Genomic DNA, 19570 nt, shown 5'->3' on the forward strand with positions numbered 1-19570 from the left:
GAAGGATTTCTCTTTTATTGTACAGCACAAGGCATCTCATTGGTTAGAACATCATATAAGTTTTCTGGCTGATTGAGACATCTTATTACTTCTTTGTGAAGTCTTTAAACTTGACTCCTAAAACTACAGGACTGCATGTTCTGTGATCTTCACAAGATGTCATATTTTTCTATGGCATGAATCTGAGGAATGTGTTATGGTTGATGTTGAATGGGGTGTTTTAAACTAGTTTTCATAGGATCTGAATTTGATCAGAGAAATTGCAGTAGCTTTTGTATTCCTCCCCCGTCCCTACAAATGTTAGCGGTTATGCACCACCACACTTGATATTTACGAAATAACTCATTCACTGTTGTTGTTTCATTCTCACAGATAGCTGTTGGTAAATTTGCTCCTCAGTTCTCTGGTTTCCAGCAGCAAGATTCCCAAGAATTAATGGCCTTTCTTTTAGATGGGCTTCATGAGGATCTGAATCGAATTCGCAAGAAGCCTTACATAGAGTTAAAGGATGCTGAAAACCGACCAGATAAAGTAAGTTTTTGTGGCTGTTTCTTTTTTTTTTTTTTCATCCTCTTTATTAATATTATTTTTAATTTTTAATTAACGCATGATTTATAAAGTTTGAATTAACAAATTGTATGAACAGCTGTATATGTTATATTGATACAAATGTAAATGTTTTATACAAACAGTTGTTTTCTTTGCAAAGCTATAAATATATTTAGTTACGTTTTATGTTTTTGTACCTTGCAGGAAGTCGCCGAAGAAGCTTGGGGAAATTACCGCAAAAGAAACGATTCAGTGATTGTTGATACATTTCATGGTTTGTTGAAGTCCACTTTAGTTTGTCCACAATGTTCCAAAGTCTCTGTAACATTTGACCCATTTTGTTACCTTTCATTGCCTTTACCCATCAAGAAAGAACGGCAGATGGAGGTGTTTTGGGTCCCCTTAGATCCTGCCAAACACCCTGTTCAGGTTGGTTACTCTTTCCAGCATACATACATGCTCTCTCTCTCTCTTTCTCTCTCTCTCTCTCTCTTTCTCTCTCTCTCTCTCTCTCTTTCTCTCTCTCTCTCTCTCTTTCTCTCTCTATCTCTCTCTCTCCTCCACTTGTTATTTATGTTTACATTTTTTCTTTTTCAGTACAAACTAACTGTTCCAAAATTGGGCACTGTCTCAGATTTGTGTTCTGCCTTATCTAAATATGTGAATAAACCAGCAGATCAGGTGAGTCTGAACTCTGAACTACCTCTCAAGACTCCTCCTAAAACAGCTGTTTGGTAATAGTTTAGTAACAGTTCCATGGTGCATATCTCTGCATGAGATATATACAATCACATGGGTAGCAAATAAACCCTGGTAACAACAGCAAGTAGATGGTTATGGGGGTGGGGTAGATGAAGTGTTGAGGAGACAATTATTGTATATGAAGAGAATATGGTACCTGATGATGGATGTGTAGAGATTTCACCACAACAAATACCTGAAAGGTGTAATTAAAGCTCAGAACCATTTTAAGAAGTAACTGAAAGATTTACTACTTTAATATATTGTCCATTTTTGCAAGAAATTTTCAAAATAAGAATTTGCACAAATTATACAAAATAACTTTTTAATTATTTTGTTTGGTGTATGAAACATATTATTGAAAGGCTTCTCATATATAACTAAGTGGGAAGGTTTTAATTAAAAAATACAAACCCTGTAACACTTGCTTTATATCATAAAAGCAGAGGGACACTCTTGAATAGGTCGGTGCTAAATGGGTTACAAGAGGAAAGGTTGCATTTATGTCTGGTGTTCTTAGACAGGCATTTATCTTGCTAACGTACCATTCTTAAGAGACCTGGAGCAGCAGCAGTAGCAATATACACAATGTTAATGATTTCAAAGTCTTTGTGTTGTGTGTATAAAACAATGGGAGAAAGACAGAGAGACAGGCAGGAGAGTTGTGGTTGAAATGGAACTTGTTTGGAATCACAACTGATCCAATGGCAGTGTGTTGATACTGCACTGACTGTTGGTATTCTGCAATGTTTGACAGTTTCTGCAGCTAGTTAACTATTTTGTGTATGACTGTACACTGTAATTTATAAACGACAGTTTTCACATCTGGATATTCACATAAATGTCAAGTATTTTTGTTTAATGTAAAGAAGTGTCTAGAAGTGTCTCTCGGGTAATATTACTCCTTTCTGTTTTCAGATGATTGTCACTGATGTCTATAGTCATAAATTTCATAAGATCTATTCAAAAGAAGATGGATTGAGTCCGATTACAGACAGGGATGATATTTTCATGTTAGTTTTATTTTACTTTCCATTGAACTTTTTCACATAAACATGTATATAATTTTTTAAAATTGTTTCATATCTGTTATTAATATATTTGACTTGAGACATAGAAAGCCAATGAGTTTTGGCATCAAGTTAAATGAATTTCATCTCTTGTTGATCTTCTCATTACCACTCTCAGCTGTTTATCTCCAGATGAATCAGAACATTCAGCTCTGCGAGGAGAATCTTTCAAGCCAAACTTAGATTCTTAAAATTGTTGGAATTATTGGAACCAATCAAAACATGACAATTACTTTATATTTATTCCACCACAGGCAGCAGCACAGTTGCCATTTTTGATCTCCTATATCACTCATCGTCATCCAATGTCTGTTTTCCATGCTGCCATGGTTCAGATGGCTTGACAAGAGCTGACAAGCTGGAGATATATATATATATATATATATATATATGTATATGTATATATATATATATATATATATATATATACATATATATATATATATATATATATATATATATATATATAATATATATATATATATATATATATATATATATATATACATATATATATATATATATATATATATATATATATATATATATATATATATACATATATATATATATATATATATATATATATATATATATATATACATATATATATATATATATATATATATATATATATATATATATATATATATATATATATATATATATATACATTATATATATATATATATATATATATATATATATATACATATATATATATATATACATATATATATATATATATATATATATATATATATACATATATATATATATATATATATACATATATATATATATATATATATATATATATATATACATATATATATATATATATATATACATATATATATATATATATATATATATATATATATATATATACATATATATATATACATATATATATATATATATATATATATATACATATATATATATACATATATATATACATATATATATATATATACACATATATATATATATATATATATATATAATGTTTTTATTTACTAAAAATCATAGATATAAAAAAAGCTTAGAATTATAAATTGGTTGTTAATCTATTTTGGTAATTTATTCCATCTGCATTACCCCAGTTGTCTAATTGTGCTGTTTCTTACTTTGAATATTTCTTTTCTTTGTCAGATACGAAGTTCCTCTAATGGATGACCATATAGTTATTTTACCAATCTACATGAGAGAGAAAAAGTGAGTGAGTACCATATTTCCAGACAATAATATAAACCTTATCAATTTTATATGCTCCAAGCTCCACCACACTTCATTCATTTCTAATTGTTGGGATAATTACTCAATCCCAATAGAAAGAAAATTTAAGAAACAAGAGCAGAGAGGCTCTGACCATTATCAGAAAAGAGAACTTGGGAAGTGAAAAACAAAAAAGTCAACGAAATTTATGCATTGACCTTGAATTTTACCTGTTTATAGAGAAACCACTAAATTTTTTTCATTGTTTTTATTAGTGCAATTCAACCAGTCGGTGTTCGCAGAATGAAAACCTGCAAATAATTTTCTTTTTTGCTGTTAATTAATGGGTTTGTAAAAATACAGTAATTCCGCACTTTGAGGATCTGCTTTACGAGACCCTGGATTTACAAGTTTTTATTTTTCAAGCACAATATACAAATTTTGAATAAAGTGCAAAAGTTTCTACTACCATAACAACCTCTTCTGTGTGTTACCAAGAAATTTATAGAGAATGAAAAAAAAAAGCTTCTAAGAGGCAACCAATTTTTAAAAAAGAAATCCACAAGTTCGTCTACAAGTGCTTGTGAATCGGCGATCACGTCTACAAGTGACGGTGTGCACGAGTCTAGTGTGAGTGACTGTGATTCAGAAAACAACAGTAATATTTATTATAAATAATTTTGACTTACTTTTTTACATAAAATATTCTTTACATTCTATTGTTATTTTATTGCTATTTATTTACTAGTATTATAGATTTTATAGGTAAAATATTTTTCTTGGATTGAATTGTGATTTATAACAATTGTACAACAAAAAGTTACGAAGTATGAGTACATTGAATATGAACTATTTTTTTGAACAACGAAAGACACAAATGGAAAACAAAAGAACAGCATAAAGAACGACCCTTCATCAGTTGTTGGCTGTTTTTCTACTCTCGTATTTCGAGCATTTAACAATATATGCTTTTGCTAAAACAGTTGCTCCTGCAAAGAAAATCAAATAAAATTTGGGATTTTGCAGAGGGTCAAAATTGGTAACACAGTGATAAAGTATGTCTCGATGTATTTGTGTGAATAGTTGTATGTGTGGGAATTCTGCTCATCATTACAAATCATTTTATGTACGCAATGTAAAATTACTATATTGACTCCTAGTTATGGAATTGTTTGACATTTTCTCAATGTTTTCTTTTTTTGTTTGCTTGTTTCTTCATTGAATCCTATTGGTATTGATTTTAACCTATTGAACATAAATTGATTTTTTAAATTTTTTTTATTCTAGAGTGAAAGTGGCTTACAATGATACTCCTATAACATCATACAGTTTATTCGGTCAGCCGTTACTTCTTCCAGTTCCCAGAAAACATTGTACCTATGAAATCCTTTATAATTTAGTTTTAAATAGAATATCGTAAGTCTGCAATTTTTACTACACTTATTGACAAAATTTGTTTCACAACTCGGGTGGGGTAAAGGATTTTAGTACTGGAGTTGTTTCATGTGTCGGTCACAACTTGGGGGCCATTTCAGTATACCTTAACCCATTACAATTTAAACCGGCCATGTTGGAGCCCAAATATTCTATGCTTTAAGTTCAAACTGGCCACAGCTACCCTACAATGTCATTCTAAAAATTAACAACCACATCATTGAAATGACAAGGAACCAGGAGGTATGGTGATATGCTGTGCTTGATAAGATGTGTCAAGCCAAGTAAAATTGCTGTCTTCCACTCATAGAGGCTTGTCCTTTCAGGTGTTGCGTGAATGTACCCATGCTGGTGGTACATAAAGAGCACCCAGTATACTCTGTTAAGTGGTTGGCATTACGAAGGGCATTCAGCTGTACATGCCACAACAGACAATTGTTGTCTCGCCAGCTCCATGTCAAACCATCAAATCCATGTCAGCATGGAAAGCAGACGTTAAACAATGATGATAATCAACATTAAAGTCTCAAAGCTATGAGATAATCCATGGTTAATTCAAAATGATGTGAATAAATAAGCATTACATTTGGCAGAATAATCTGAATGCTAAAAGGTTTAAGTTGGCTTTTTTTTTAAAGATGCTTAATCGTATTTTTTTTTAAATCCATTTTTTTAAAGTTCAACATTATTGATAGTACTTGTGTTGTCTTTTAGTGGTTTGAATTTTTTTTTTTAATAAAAAAAAATACAAATTAACTTCATCCTCAAAGTGAACATTTTTTTATTTTCAGACGTTATGTGAAAGTTCCTGATGAATCTGAGAAATGGTGGATAGACGACGATGTGAAGAATCGGTCAGATGAAGATGATGAACTGGAGGAAGACTTAGATAATTTGGATGTTGTACCAAAGCCTCTCTACAGTGTGAATGGGGGTCAGTCTATCTCACCTTATTTTACTTTGATATGTTGTAGTGAGTAAATTAACGTAACTAATACATTAGTCTGTAGCTGAACTGCTCGTTAAAAGGATCAATTATCCAAAATCTGTTGCCCAAGGAGTAAGAGACTCGACATAATGCATTCTTCTTCAGCCTAAGTGCCTTGACTAATCCAGTAAAACCTAGTCATACTTAAGTTGGCCCACAAGGAACTCATCTGTCCTTCAACAAGTTTTTGTTTTTACTCCTGCTGGGTGTCCAGACATCCTCCTCACAAGAGTAGCAGGCAACTCAAATGTGGGCCACTGATTTAGCCACTGACCATCCAGTCATGGAACATGTAGTACTGGCTTACATGGTACCAGTAGCAGGTTTCATTCCCAGATGTGTTGTTGTAGTTGTGTTATTCAGTGAAGTTTTGTGTTATTTTTCTCTTTGCAGAAAACAATTCTCAAATGGAGGAAATGGACGATAGTTGTGACTCTCCCTTAGAAGAAAGTCCCAAAGGAAATCTTCCCTACAGCAGCAACCTCAACTGTACAGATACCTCAACTACATTGACTAACAACTTAAATAACAGTGTTGGTCCTGCTAGTAGCTCCACTACCAACAGCAATATAACAGCAACCAGTGGGAAATCGAAGACAGAACTAAAGCAATCATGTGAAGACAACATCAATACAGATATTGAAACCGAAGAAAATGAAAACCAGCCACCACATCGTCTCTTCCGGTTTACGCCCGTCAATTCTTATGGAACAGCAGCAGTTGATAATCGAATGGATGAAAGTGGAAAGCCGTTGGAATTAACATGTAATTTGGATTTTTTTTTTTTTTTTTTTTTTTTTTGTTAATCCTTTATTTATTTTTTTTGCTTTGCTCACTGGACCGTGTCCATGCTGGAGCATTGCCTTGAAGGGTTTTAAATGAACAAATTAACCCCATTACAAAATCATTCAACTGGATCCACTCTTAATGTCTTGTGTCATTAGACCGCATTCACTGTTTTTATTTTTCTCTTTTCGATGTCACATGGTAGATATTCTGTGTAAATGTGACAGAAGCTAAGAAAAGCTTTAGTTTGTGTGTTAATGGTTATAATCAGTGTGTTTAATATAGTTTCATGTAAAATTTATATATTTCCCCACCATTTCTTTCAGCACAAACCTATATTGCTATAGACTGGGATATGAAAGCCAAAATGAAATTTTACAGTGAATCTGTAGCAGAGGTGAGATCATTTATTACATTGGGAAGATCACATTTTCACTTGATATTGATATTTCCACAGGGTGTTGTTTATACTACTAATAAATATATATATATATATATATATATATATATATATATCATCATCATCAAACGTCTGCCTTCCATGTTGGCATGGGTTGGATGATATATATATATATGTGTGTATGTGTTTCTGTTGATAAACATATTCATTTTATTTATTTCCGTTGATATAAATTTACAGCAAGTTTGTACCAAAATCTATTAAATATTCTATTGGCATGTTTTCTCAGACAATTGATATTCATGAATCGATGCGCCAGAAGAACACTATGAAGAAGCAGACCATTCAGTTGAATGAATGTTTGGAATTATTTACAACAAAGGAAAAACTCGGCGCTGATGATCCCTGGTTTGTACTGCTCCACTCTTACACTGACTGATAATGATTTAGAATTTTGGGGACTGTTAGCATCATATTTTTTTTAGATTTGAAAAGATGTTATTCTCTCTTCATTCTGTAAAGTCATAGCAGCAACATAGGATCAAGAGGACCTATTTAGTCTTGTTGAGGACATGGGGACATCTGTAGTGTTGGTGCCACAATGTAATCAGCTCATTCTGTGGTGCTTGGTGTTACAAAGGGCATTCAGCTATAGAAAGCAAAATGAAACTGAAACGTATAAGTTGGAACGTGGGTCTCTGATTCATCAAGGGAGGTAATAGATCAGAATAAGAACTGATCAAACCATGATGGTCCATCCAGTCCTTACCAGTGTGAAGACGTACACTGTTTGAGTCAGTGTTATCATCATCAATTGGTCTTCCATGCTGGCATGAGTTGGACAGTTTGACAGGAGCTGGCAATCCAGAGAACTGCACCAATCCCCACTTTCTCTTTTGATGTGGTTTTTACAGCTAGATGCCCTTCCTTATGCCAACCACTTTGCAGAGTGGACTGGGTGCTTTTTAAGTGTCACCTTTTATTAAAATATGTGAATGTACATAGTAATTTTTTCATCTGTAGGAGATGAGGCTAATTGATCTGAATAATTCTTATTAACAGTTATTACCCCGATGATATTTAATCAACTTGATTGATCTTAATAATTAGGTGTGAAAATCTTAACTTCAAATTCTCCAATTTTCTCATATATTTTCAAATAACTGTATTTATTGTAATTTCTTTTCTGTCTTAGGTATTGTCCTCAGTGTAAGAAACATCAGCAGGCCACGAAAAAGTTCGATCTCTGGTCTTTACCCAACATCTTAGTTATACACTTGAAACGGTTTTCTTACAATCGATATTGGCGAGACAAAATAGATACGCTTGTTGAATTCCCCACTTGGTAAGTGACCACAATTTCTAGCAGGCTTTTATACCATGGTTTTTAAAGAAATATTTTTATGTTCGGCTGGTGTTTGGAACATAATGTGAAATTTTGATGGAAGGTTTAAGATCCTTTTAAAACAGGGAGTTTGTATCTTAGAACCAGGGGCAGTTTCAGGTGGGTTAGGATGAAAAAAAAGGGTTAAAGTAATTTCCTTCATTGTTTTATGAAGATTTAATTTCCTTCAACTTAATTTGGTTTCTTTTTTTTTTTCTTCTTCATTTGAAATCTGATCTTTAAAAAAAAGTAAAAACTTTTAATTTTCCCAAACAAAGAATAAAACCAAGAATATGTGAAAATGTATTATAAAAAAGAAAAACCCCAAAATTGTTTTAAATGTTTTGTTTCTGTTGTTTAGTAACTTGAATCTGAAGAAATACATAATCAACAACAACCATGGTCCTGCTACTTATGATTTAATATCTGTGAGTAACCACTATGGTGGAATGGGTGGTGGTCACTGTAAGTAACCAGACTTTCTTAATTTTTTAAATTTAATTTTATAAAAAAGACATTATCTAATGTAGATACTGCTTTTGACATGGTCCCTATTATGTAGATTGTATAATTTTATGTGTGTGTGAAAATATATACACACATAACATGATCATGTGATTGACCAGATTATTGGATGTTATTATACATCACTGGTCACAATGCACTTTACATCATTTTAGCTTTTGAATGATGCCACCCTGCTAACAAGGTATGCAGACCAACATGCCCCTTGATTGGAAGGCTACCGTGTCACTGGGTGACCCTTGTACAGCTGATTGGACTGGAGCAACATGAAACAAAGTGTTTTGCTCAAGAACACAATGTGCTGCTCAGTTCAAAAATTGAACCTATGATCTAGTGATTGAGAGTACAACTCCCTAACCACTAGGCCATATATGTGAAGAATTTTATTATTAATTGGCAGAAGTTACAGAGTGATTTGAGGGCCAAAAATTTTGGGCATTCACATTTATCAAACTCCCAATACTTATTTAACTTTAATGCAAAGTGACATGTCTAATGTAGATAGATTCATGTTGATATGGACTCTATTGGTCTGTCACACTTTTGTAATGTAGTTTTTAGTTAAATGTTCCAGCTTGTGTGTTGTAGGCTTCAGACCAACTCTGATCCCATACACCTCTGGTTGATGCTGTTCTTGCAATTCTTTGCTTTTGGGTTCAGTCACACTGCACTGCACCTTGGGCAAGTGTCTTCAACTCTGACCAATGGCCTGAGTGAATTTGGTAGATGTAAACTTGAGTGGAAGCTTGTTTGCATTTGCCTGTTACTACTTGACACCAGGTATTTGTTTGTTTATGTTCCCATAATTTAGCAGTTCAGCAAGTAGTCATGTTCAAACTGACAATTTGTTGTGTGCCTCGACCGGCAGTGCTGGTGATGATGTGTAGAATGTAAAATTCCTGTCAATGATGTTAATGTTTCCTTTCCATGTTTTCTGCAGATACGGCATTTGCCAAAAACAAAGATGATAAGGAATGGTATTATTTTGATGACTCAACTGTATCAGCTTCTTCTGAGGATGCTGTTGTGGTAAGAATATTTGATTGGAATATTCAGAAAAAATCTACCAGCCAAAAGAAAAAAAAAGTTAAATATTTACTGAATGTTGCACTGGGCAGGTTTGCAACAGAATTGCTAGTTTTGGAGCTAAATATCCTGGCATTTATTATATTCTGAAATCAAATCCTGGTGAAGTTCACTAAACCAGTCAAGTGTAAAATATGAGTGACACTTGTTTCATTTCTTTTTTAACTGGTTTGCTGGTGAAATTAATGAAACATGAGGAAAACTATTTTGTCTTTCTTGGTTATGTCCCTTTAGATTGAGTCTAACTTTGCCTGTCATTCTAGTAAAGTAATTCTACTGTAAGAGGTGGTGCTCCAGTATGGCAGCAAAGCAATGTTTGAAACTGGAGATGAAATTCAAAAATAAAAGAGTGGTTTATTAGGATCCACTTTTTAATGCTAGTTTAAACTGTTTGAAATAAACTTTTTAAAAATTCTTGTCTAAGGAGGGTCCTATCAGAAGCAACTGTCATTAGTCTTTCTGGCTGGACACCCACGTGTGATCAACTGAGATAATATGGATATTATCTGACCATTTCATTCTTGGTCCACCTCTTGGCGTCCTGCTGATTGGTTCCACTTGAAGAATCTGCCTTATGATTTTTTCTTGTCACATTCTAATCACATTATAATAGCATTGGAGCTGTGACCTCTCTATGCTGAGAAGTCTTGGCCCAACCTGGAGAATCTCTCTCATCTGAAAGCTATGCCCCCTGTCGAATAACATTACATCAGAGATCCTTTGGGATAATTCCCATTTCAGCCACTTGCGTTTGTGAGTGTCCTCTTTCAGTCATTGTCCAACAATCACAACCTATGAAGTTTGTAAAATGAAATGGGGGGAGGGATCATTGAAACAATTAAGTTTGATGAAGTATTTTGACTTGTGCTCTTGTTTCATTCCAGACAAAGGCTGCCTATGTACTTGTGTATCAAAGACAAGGCATCCCTGATCCATCTCAGAAGAAACGGTCCAAGATGAATAATGCTACCTGTTCTTCCTTAGCCGGAGGAAGTGGCCAAGCTGCTGCTGCTGTCACTGCCGCTGCTGCTGCCACCACTGCTGCTGCTGTCGGTGCTCCGCCGCCTTCTTTCCCACAGACTGAGTCACAAGATAGAAACACAAATGGTATTGAAGATACCGATGATGATGACGATGATGATGATGAAGCTATGGACATAAATTAAGACTGGGTTTTTTTTTTTGGTTCCCCCCCCCCCCCAAGGGGTGTTGTGCTTTGATGGATTTCCCTTTATTTAAAGTTGTTACCATGGTAATATTAAAAAGGAACTTCCATGGAGAAAAAAAAACTGAAGTGTAATATTTAAAAAAAAAAAAAAAAAAAAAATAACAAACAAAACAAATGAGAAACAATAACAACTATTGTCTTTTTTTTTTGTTTGTTTCTCTGAAAACCTTGTTTTCTTTTTTTTTAATTTTATTTTAAAATAAAGAAAAAAAAGATTTTTTAAAATATTCAATGTAGTAATATAGACGAACTGTTTATTTTGTAGTTATGTTTTTGTTTTGTACACTGAACTGGGCAAGACTGTGTTGGTAATGACGGTACTCTCTCTTTCTCTCTCTCTCTCTCGTTGTGCATTGGCCTTGCCCTCTTTTTCACCCACATTATACATACATACATATATATACATCCGTGTGTGTGTGTGTAATATCTTCTCTTCTGTTTGTTATAGTCTGCAGTGCTAACCCACTGTGGTGATTGATTTTTGTCTAGTACCGTTCAAGGTGCTGCTTGGTTGATCGGTGATGAATATTCAATAATTTATTCATTGTTTAACTACGAACCATAATTTCCTTGTTTTCCTCATCAATATTATTATTATTATTACTACTACTCTTCAAAAACTGCTCATTCCATGCTCTTCTCAGGCAAATTTCTTTATTGAAAAAAATGAAAACCTACAAACTGTCTGCTCCCATCCTGTCCCACCACACTCTCCTCTCACCTTACCTTTGTCTTTCCCCCTTCTCTCTCTCTCTCTCTCTTGCCTCACTTTTATTTTTGTAATTTGTGAAAAGCTAAACATTTCGTTTTTCCTGCTTCATTTGTCGACAGATTTCCCCCTCCTCCCCCCCTTCCTCAGATTTTTTTTTCTTTTTCTACAACTGTCAAGTGTGAGAGAAATAACAACAAAAACAGCAACAGCAACAAAGATTTAATTAGATTAATTGTTAATCTCAGCTTTATATAAGACTCTAAAATACATTCAGCACTTAGACACACAGACAGGTAAAAACTAACCTTTCTCTGAAATTTTTTTTTTTTTTTTTTTTTTTTTTTTATTTTTTTTTTTACATCAGAGAGAAAATTTACTGGAAAAAAAAAATTAACCTTTGGGGTGGTTTATTTCCTCAGGATCAGGAACTGCAAATAAAATAAAATAAAATGAAATTGAAAAAAAATATATATATATATATATAAAAACCATGTTATTTAATGTTACATTAGCTTTCTAAATTTCATTATCAACCCCTTTTTCTCACTGTCTCCTTTTAAAAAAAAAAAAGAAAAAAATTTCCTCCGACCCCTTTCGATGTAATTTGCACTGCACATAACCTAATCTTGATCTAAATCACTTCTTCTACATCTTTTGTTCATCTGCAAACCTATTAATAATAATAATAAGCCTGTTTCTATTTAAACCCAACAGCCACACAAAGAAGCTCTTTTACTCCAGCCTTCTGTTTTAATTTAAAACAAATGTTTGTAGGATGCTAACAGAAGCATTGACAGTGCTTGAAGTCAGCTTTGATATTTACTTAGTCAAATTCTTTCAGTTTAAATATCTCCTGTTACTACATTAAGTGTTTTAGTTTTTTTTTTTTTTTTTTTCCAATTTTTTCATCTTAATGTGTATTTAATAAATAAAAAAACAATTAAAAAAAAATGTTTTTATTTCTTGGGCAAATTATTTATTTTCAAAAAGAAAATCGAAATTAAAAAATGTTAAAAAGATTTAGTTGTGAAAAATGCTCTATTTTTCTAATAATTTAAGATTTTTTTTTTTTATCATCCTGTTAAGGCCTCTCTATTTAAATCGAGCTTCTCTTTAGAATCTAGTGGAATTTTGAAAGAAATCAATGCAATGTAATGGGACGTTTTTGTTTTTTTCTTTAATTACTATTATTATTAAGGCAGCAAGCTGGCAGAGTCGTTAGCATGCCAGGTGAAATGCTTAATGACATTTTGTCCGTCTTTATGTTCTGAGCTCAAATTCCACCGAGGTCAACTCAGCCTTTCATCCTTTCGGGGTTGATAAAATAAGTACCAGTTGTACACTGGGGTTGATGTAATTGACTTGCCTCCTCCCCCAAACTTGCTGGCCTTGTGCCAAAATTTGAAACCATTATTATTATTATTATTATTATTAAAATGGCAAGCTGGCAAACTCATTAGTAGGCCAGATGATATACTCAGTGGCTTGATATTCAGAGTTCAAATCCTGCAGGGCCAACTTTGCCTTTCATCCTTTCGGGGTTGATGCAATAAGTACCAGTTGAGTACTGGGATCGATGTAATCGACTTTCCCTCCTCTTAAAATTGCTGGCCTTGTTCCTTTATTAGAATTATTATTGTTGAAATGGTGAGCTGGCAGAATCCGTTGCACATCAAAATGCTTAGCAGTGTTTTCTTCTGATTCTCTACGTTCTGAGTTCAAATTCTGCCAAGATAAACTTTGCCTTTCATCCTTTTCGAGATTGATAAAATAAAGTACCAGTCAAATAAGGAAGTCAATAAAACCAACTCACCCCATCCCCTCAAACTTGCTGACATTTGTTCCAAAAAATTAACATTATTTATTATTGTCATCATCATTATTATTATATAAGGTGGGGAGCTGGCAGAATCGTTAGCACGCTGGACGAAATGCTTAGCGGTATTTCATCTGTCGTTACGTTCTGAGTTTAAAATTCTGCCCAGGTCAACTTTGCCTTTCATCCTTTCGGGGTTGATAAATTAAGTACCAGTTAACCACTGAGGTCAATGTAATCGACTAGTCCCCTCCCTACAAATTTCAGGCCTTGTGCCTATAGTAGAAAGGATTATTATTATTATTATTATTATAGGCAGCAAGTTGGCAGAATCAGTAGCATGCTGGACAAAATGCTTAGCAGTATTTCATCCATCTTTACATTCTGAGTTCAAATTCTGCCAAAGTCGACTTTGCCTTTCATTGTTTCAGGTCAATAAAATAAGTACCAGTTGAGCACTGGGGTCGATAAAATTGACTATCCCTCTCCCCTGCAAATTTCAGGCCTTCTGCCTATAGTGGTAAGGATTATTATTATTATTTTTTTAATTTTGGCAGGTATAAATGTAAAAAAAAACAAATCTCAAATCTAATTCCAGCTTGTCTTTTACTAGTTGTTATATATATTTCAATGTGATTGATTTATTGATGTCGTTTACAGCTTAATGAATTAATAAAATTGAAATAAAAGAGGATTCAACAAATGACCAAAATACTTTTTAATTTCAGTTGTTCATTATAATGAATCACCTAATGAGATTTAATAGAATTGGTTAATTAATAAAAGCAATTATAAGTATTAACTTTCAGGAAAGGGGCAGGGAACAAAACTGGGATTTTTTGTTTTTTTTTAACTTATCTTTTTACTTGTTTTTAGTCACTGGATTGCAACCATGCTGGGCACTGCCTTGAGTTTACTCAAATTGACCCCAGGACTTTTTTTTTTTTTTTTGATGTCTGGTACTTAGTCCCTTGGTCACTTTTGCTGGACAGCTAAGTTACAGGGATGTAAATAATTAACAGCTGGGGGGTGGGGGGACAAACACGTATATACAATGGGCTTCCAGTTTACATCTACCAAATTCACTCACAAGGCATCAGTCACCCCAGAGCTATGGATGACACTTGCCCCAGGGGCTGTGCAGTGGAACTGAACCTGGGACCACTTGATTACTATTTTTTCTTTCCATTTAAAAAAAAAGACTTGGAACTTTTCAAGATTGTCTTGTCAAAGCTAAAAAGAAATAGGTAGATACATATTTAACACCCTCCCACTCTTCTGTCTATCAAGTAGCTATGTACTGTGTTGTATTTGCTTTTCAAGTGGATATATATATATCATTTAACATCTGCTTTCCATGCTGGCATGGGTTAGACAGTTTGCCAGGAGCTGCTTAGGTTCCAGTTTATTTTGCCATGATTTCTACAGTTGGATGCCCTTCTTAATAATGCCAACCACTTCACAAAGTGTACTGGGTGCTTTTACGGCACAAGTGCTTTTACTTGACACTGCCATGGGTGCTTTTATGTGGCACTAACGCAAATGCTTTTACCTGACATCAGCACCCGCAAGCCCTGAAAAGAAGGACCTCTTGCCTGAGAGAGGGATATAGAGGACATACCTGTATGTATGGACAGCCACAGTTTTATTGAGCTTGACATGTCTTCCCAAGCATAGCATGCCACCAAATGTCTTGCTCTCCTGTCACCTCCACTGTGAGGCCCAACACATGAAGGTCCTTTCTCACCACTTTGTCCCATGTCTTCCTGAGTCTACCTCCTTCCTCAAGTTTCCTTCACAATTAAAGATCAGGAATTCTTTATTTTATTTAGATATATATGTGTGTGTGTGTGTATCATGTATGTATTAATAAAAAAAAGTACAGTGAACTTAGCAGGGGGAGGGGAAAATCTGTTTTGGACAGTCTTTCATTAGAGGAAAATGATAGTTTTGCGATCTATAAGTTTGCCAATTAAAGCTAGTTTTTCCAACTTAGAGAATGTACGACTCTGGTTTCTCTCCTTAATTTCTCTCCTTTCATCCTTTCAACTTTTTCCTGAACAAGGAACTGTCCAAAACACTGGATTTCATTTTCCGTTTCCCACAGCCAGTTTGTTGTACTCTTTTGATTGATTTTACTAAATAATACAAATTTTGCCGACATTGGTTTCTTTGGAGTCTGATCATATATGTACACTCACATATATACGTCTGTGCTTGTGTGACTTTATACACAGGAAATATATAAAGTTATGTTTTAAGTCAAAGCTTGCACAGTTAAATTTTGTAGTTTATCCTTTCATTAAGAAAATAAAGTGGCACTCAAGAAAAAATTAGCTACAGCCCCCACCTAGCAATAATTGTGGCCTTGTGCATTTGTAAGTAGGGATTATTATTATTAAGGCAGCAAGCTCGTGAATCATTGGCACCCTGGGCAAAATGCTTACCGGTATTTTGTCCTTATGTTCTGAGTTCAAATTCCGCCGTGGCTGACTTTGCCTTTCATCCATTCAGGGTCGATAAAATAAGTACCAGTTGAAGACTGGGGCCGATGTAATTGATTTGTCCCCTCCCCCCAAATGACTGCCCTTGTGGCCAAATTTGAAACCATTGTTATTATTAAGGTGGTGAGCTGGCAGACTTAGCACGCTGGGTGAAATGCTGGTAGAATTGTTAGCAACTCAGATGAAATACTTGGCACCACTTCCTGCTCTTAACACTCTGGGTTCAAATTCTGCCAAGATAAGTTTTGCCTTTCATCTTTATGGGGTCTATAAAAATAAAGTATGTACCAGTTAAGTACTGGAGTCAGTGTAATCAACTCGCTCCCTCTTCTCAAAATGACCTGCCTTGTATCAAAAGGAGAATCATTGCTGTTATTACTACTACTACTTCTAGTACAACTGGGGATTCACTTTACATTTAATGTTCCCTGTGTTGATAAATTGAAGCACCAACTAAGAATTACTGCAGTTTATATATAGAGTTAAACAGTTTTTCCTTTCTAAAACTGACCTTCTAACTTATTGGTACTCCCACTATTGTGCTTATGAAACAATTTGTCTTTGATCTCTGAAGATCAAATCTTAATTCATTGTGTAACACCACCTGTTTGACATTGAACTCTTCCTAACTCTGTTCTTTGAGACTCTTGAAGAAGTCATTGATGAGAACCGAGGAGGGGCTTAGGGTGTCACCTGTTGCTGTATCCAAATCTGAACAATTTTGACATGTAACTTGAATCTTGAAACAGAATTGTTGGTCCATGCAATGTTTGAAGAGAAGAAATGAAATTTTAAAATAAAATATTGGGCTGTCAGATAAATTCATTCGTTTTTGTTTGTTTTTTGGTTTTGCATTTTTTTTTTTTTTACTTGGCACTCCATTTATGCCTGAAAATAGGTAAAATTTATTCAAATTAAAAAAAAAAGAAACAAAAGTTGTACAGGAAGATTACAGATACAAAACTAAAACAACAAAAAATACGATAAAAATACTTTTTGTGTTAATTTAAATTGTTAATTAACCCTTTACTATTTAAATTGGTCACATCAGCCCAAATATTCTCCCAGTTTTATATTCAAACTGCCCAGATCTAGCCTATTGCACCTACCCTACAATGTCATTCTAAAAATAATCAGTCACATCAAAATTTTGAGGCTACAAGCTATTGCGATTAATTCCAAACAACGTGAATAAATGCGTATTGCATTTGACAGAACAATAATGCTGAAAGGTTAAAATAAATGGGGAAAAAAATGGACAAATTTATCTGACGAGCCAATGTAAACAAGCTTTAACTAAACACCAATCAGATTCCCTTTTTTTTTTCTGGTTCTGTCTTTCTATGGCAATCTTTTTTTTTTTTTATCATGAACTCTGTTGAATGATACCAACTCTTCAAAATATATATTCACACACATTCTCTTTGTCACGTCTCTCTTTTCCATGTGAATAACCTCCCGAGCTTTTACATGGTTATGGGCAAGTAAAATCAGCAGAAAGAGAAAGAATCGTTTATCTCTTTCTTTACTGCAACCAGTCATCTGAATGTGGCTGCAATGAGATATTACTTTATGTATATATATATATATATATATATATATATATATATAATGATATTAATAATAACATAGGTGGCTAGTTAGCAAATAACCAAAAGGCAAATTTATAAGCAAGGTTACTAGATAGCACCAGCATTGCTAGAAATGAGAGTCAAAAGGGACTCAATTAGCCACAATAGCACTGAAAGTTAACAAGTGCTATTATGGCTAATTGAGTCACTTTTGACTCTCATTTCTAGCAATGCTGGTGCTATATATATATATGTATATATATATATATATATATATATATGCACAAGGTGGCCGTTGCCAGTACCGCCTGACTGGCTCCTGTAGGATTTTCGAGCAAGATCGTTGCCAGTGCCCCTGGACTGGCTTGTGCGGGTGGCACATAAAAAGACACCATTTCGAGTGTGGCCGTTTTCGTGCGGGTGACACGTAAAAGCACCCACTACACTCTCTGAGTGGTTGGCGTTAGGAAGGGCATCCAGCTGTAGAAACTCTGCCAAATCAGACTGGAGCCTGGTGTTGCCATCCGGTTTCACCAGTCCTCAGTCAAATCGTCCAACCCATGCTAGCATGGAAAGCGGACGTTAAACGATGATGATCATGATGATGAAGGTGGTATCAAAAGGTTCTCAGATTAGTTATATTTAGTAAAGAAACAACTTATTTACCTAAGTTTTAGCATTACCTCTTTTGAAATAGTCACCTTGTGCAACAATACACTGGTCCCAGTGTTCCTACCACTTGGAATCCGGCCTGGAAGTCATTTTCCGTAAGCGAGTCAAGGACTTGACATTGGTGTTAAAACTGACCTTTTGAGCTTTCCTCTTTGTGAAAAGATGGACGTCTGCTGGTGCTAAATCTGGTGGATGTGGAAGTGATGCCATGTAGCTTTTAGCAAGAAACTCATGAGCGAGGAGAGCTTGGTGAAGGATCTAATTCTTCACGCTCCACTGATCCAATCACTTTTGCTAAATGTCTTCCCTCAAACACTTGAAAATGTTGCAGTAGAACTCTTGATTGATGGTCTGGCCTAGAGGATGAATTCTTGATGCACAACACCACATTTCCAGGGGTGATGCATGTGGCAGGTTTTCCAGATTGCTCAACTTCTTTCAGAGATGTTCTTCAACTTTTGAAGCACCTGTGTAAGGCCCATTGCCCCATCAACATAAGCTCGCTGGAGTGTGCTCAATGTCTCTGTAGCAGACTTTATTTGCAACAGGTCCCATTCAAGTAGAGGAGATAACTAATATGTAAGCTCTGCCAAGAGTACTTCACAAATAACTGACAAATATAATAACAAACAAACCCAATGCTGAAATAAAAACCAGGTAAATAGGTTACACACTTTCATGAAAAACTTAGGTAGAAATAGAAATACATACCACAATAACAATAATATAGACGCATCTAGCAATATCGAGTGGTATACAACCCCCTTCAGAAAACAAATAATTTCCAATATACCTAAATTATTCTATTCAGCATTGATTGACTAAACATTTTCCAAAAGACAGTAAGTACTATAGAATAGTTAATAAACATAGAATTAGAGTG

General features: G+C 34.2%; 1 protein-coding gene across 2 annotated transcripts in view; it reads left to right on the forward strand.

The window, feature by feature from the left end:
- LOC106869189 (ubiquitin carboxyl-terminal hydrolase 15) overlaps nt 1-11669 on the forward strand; it is a 37395-nt gene extending 25726 nt beyond the window's left edge. For both annotated transcript variants that reach the window (XM_014914820.3, XM_052974943.2), the window contains 14 exons: nt 373-531; nt 754-978; nt 1147-1230; nt 2209-2303; nt 3519-3581; nt 4869-4997; nt 5807-5949; nt 6397-6768; nt 7116-7186; nt 7479-7597; nt 8385-8534; nt 8935-9038; nt 10039-10127; nt 11069-11669. In XM_014914820.3, the coding sequence (XP_014770306.1) occupies nt 373-531; nt 754-978; nt 1147-1230; nt 2209-2303; nt 3519-3581; nt 4869-4997; nt 5807-5949; nt 6397-6768; nt 7116-7186; nt 7479-7597; nt 8385-8534; nt 8935-9038; nt 10039-10127; nt 11069-11350 (2085 nt within the window). In that variant the 3' untranslated portion in view covers nt 11351-11669. The remainder of the gene's footprint in view (nt 1-372; nt 532-753; nt 979-1146; nt 1231-2208; nt 2304-3518; nt 3582-4868; nt 4998-5806; nt 5950-6396; nt 6769-7115; nt 7187-7478; nt 7598-8384; nt 8535-8934; nt 9039-10038; nt 10128-11068) is intronic.
- Nucleotides 11670-19570: the final 7901 nt, after the last annotated feature.

The sequence above is a fragment of the Octopus bimaculoides genome, chromosome 20 (assembly GCF_046866305.1).
Source record: "Octopus bimaculoides isolate indiv1 chromosome 20, ASM4686630v1, whole genome shotgun sequence".
NCBI lineage: Eukaryota > Metazoa > Mollusca > Cephalopoda > Octopoda > Octopodidae > Octopus > Octopus bimaculoides.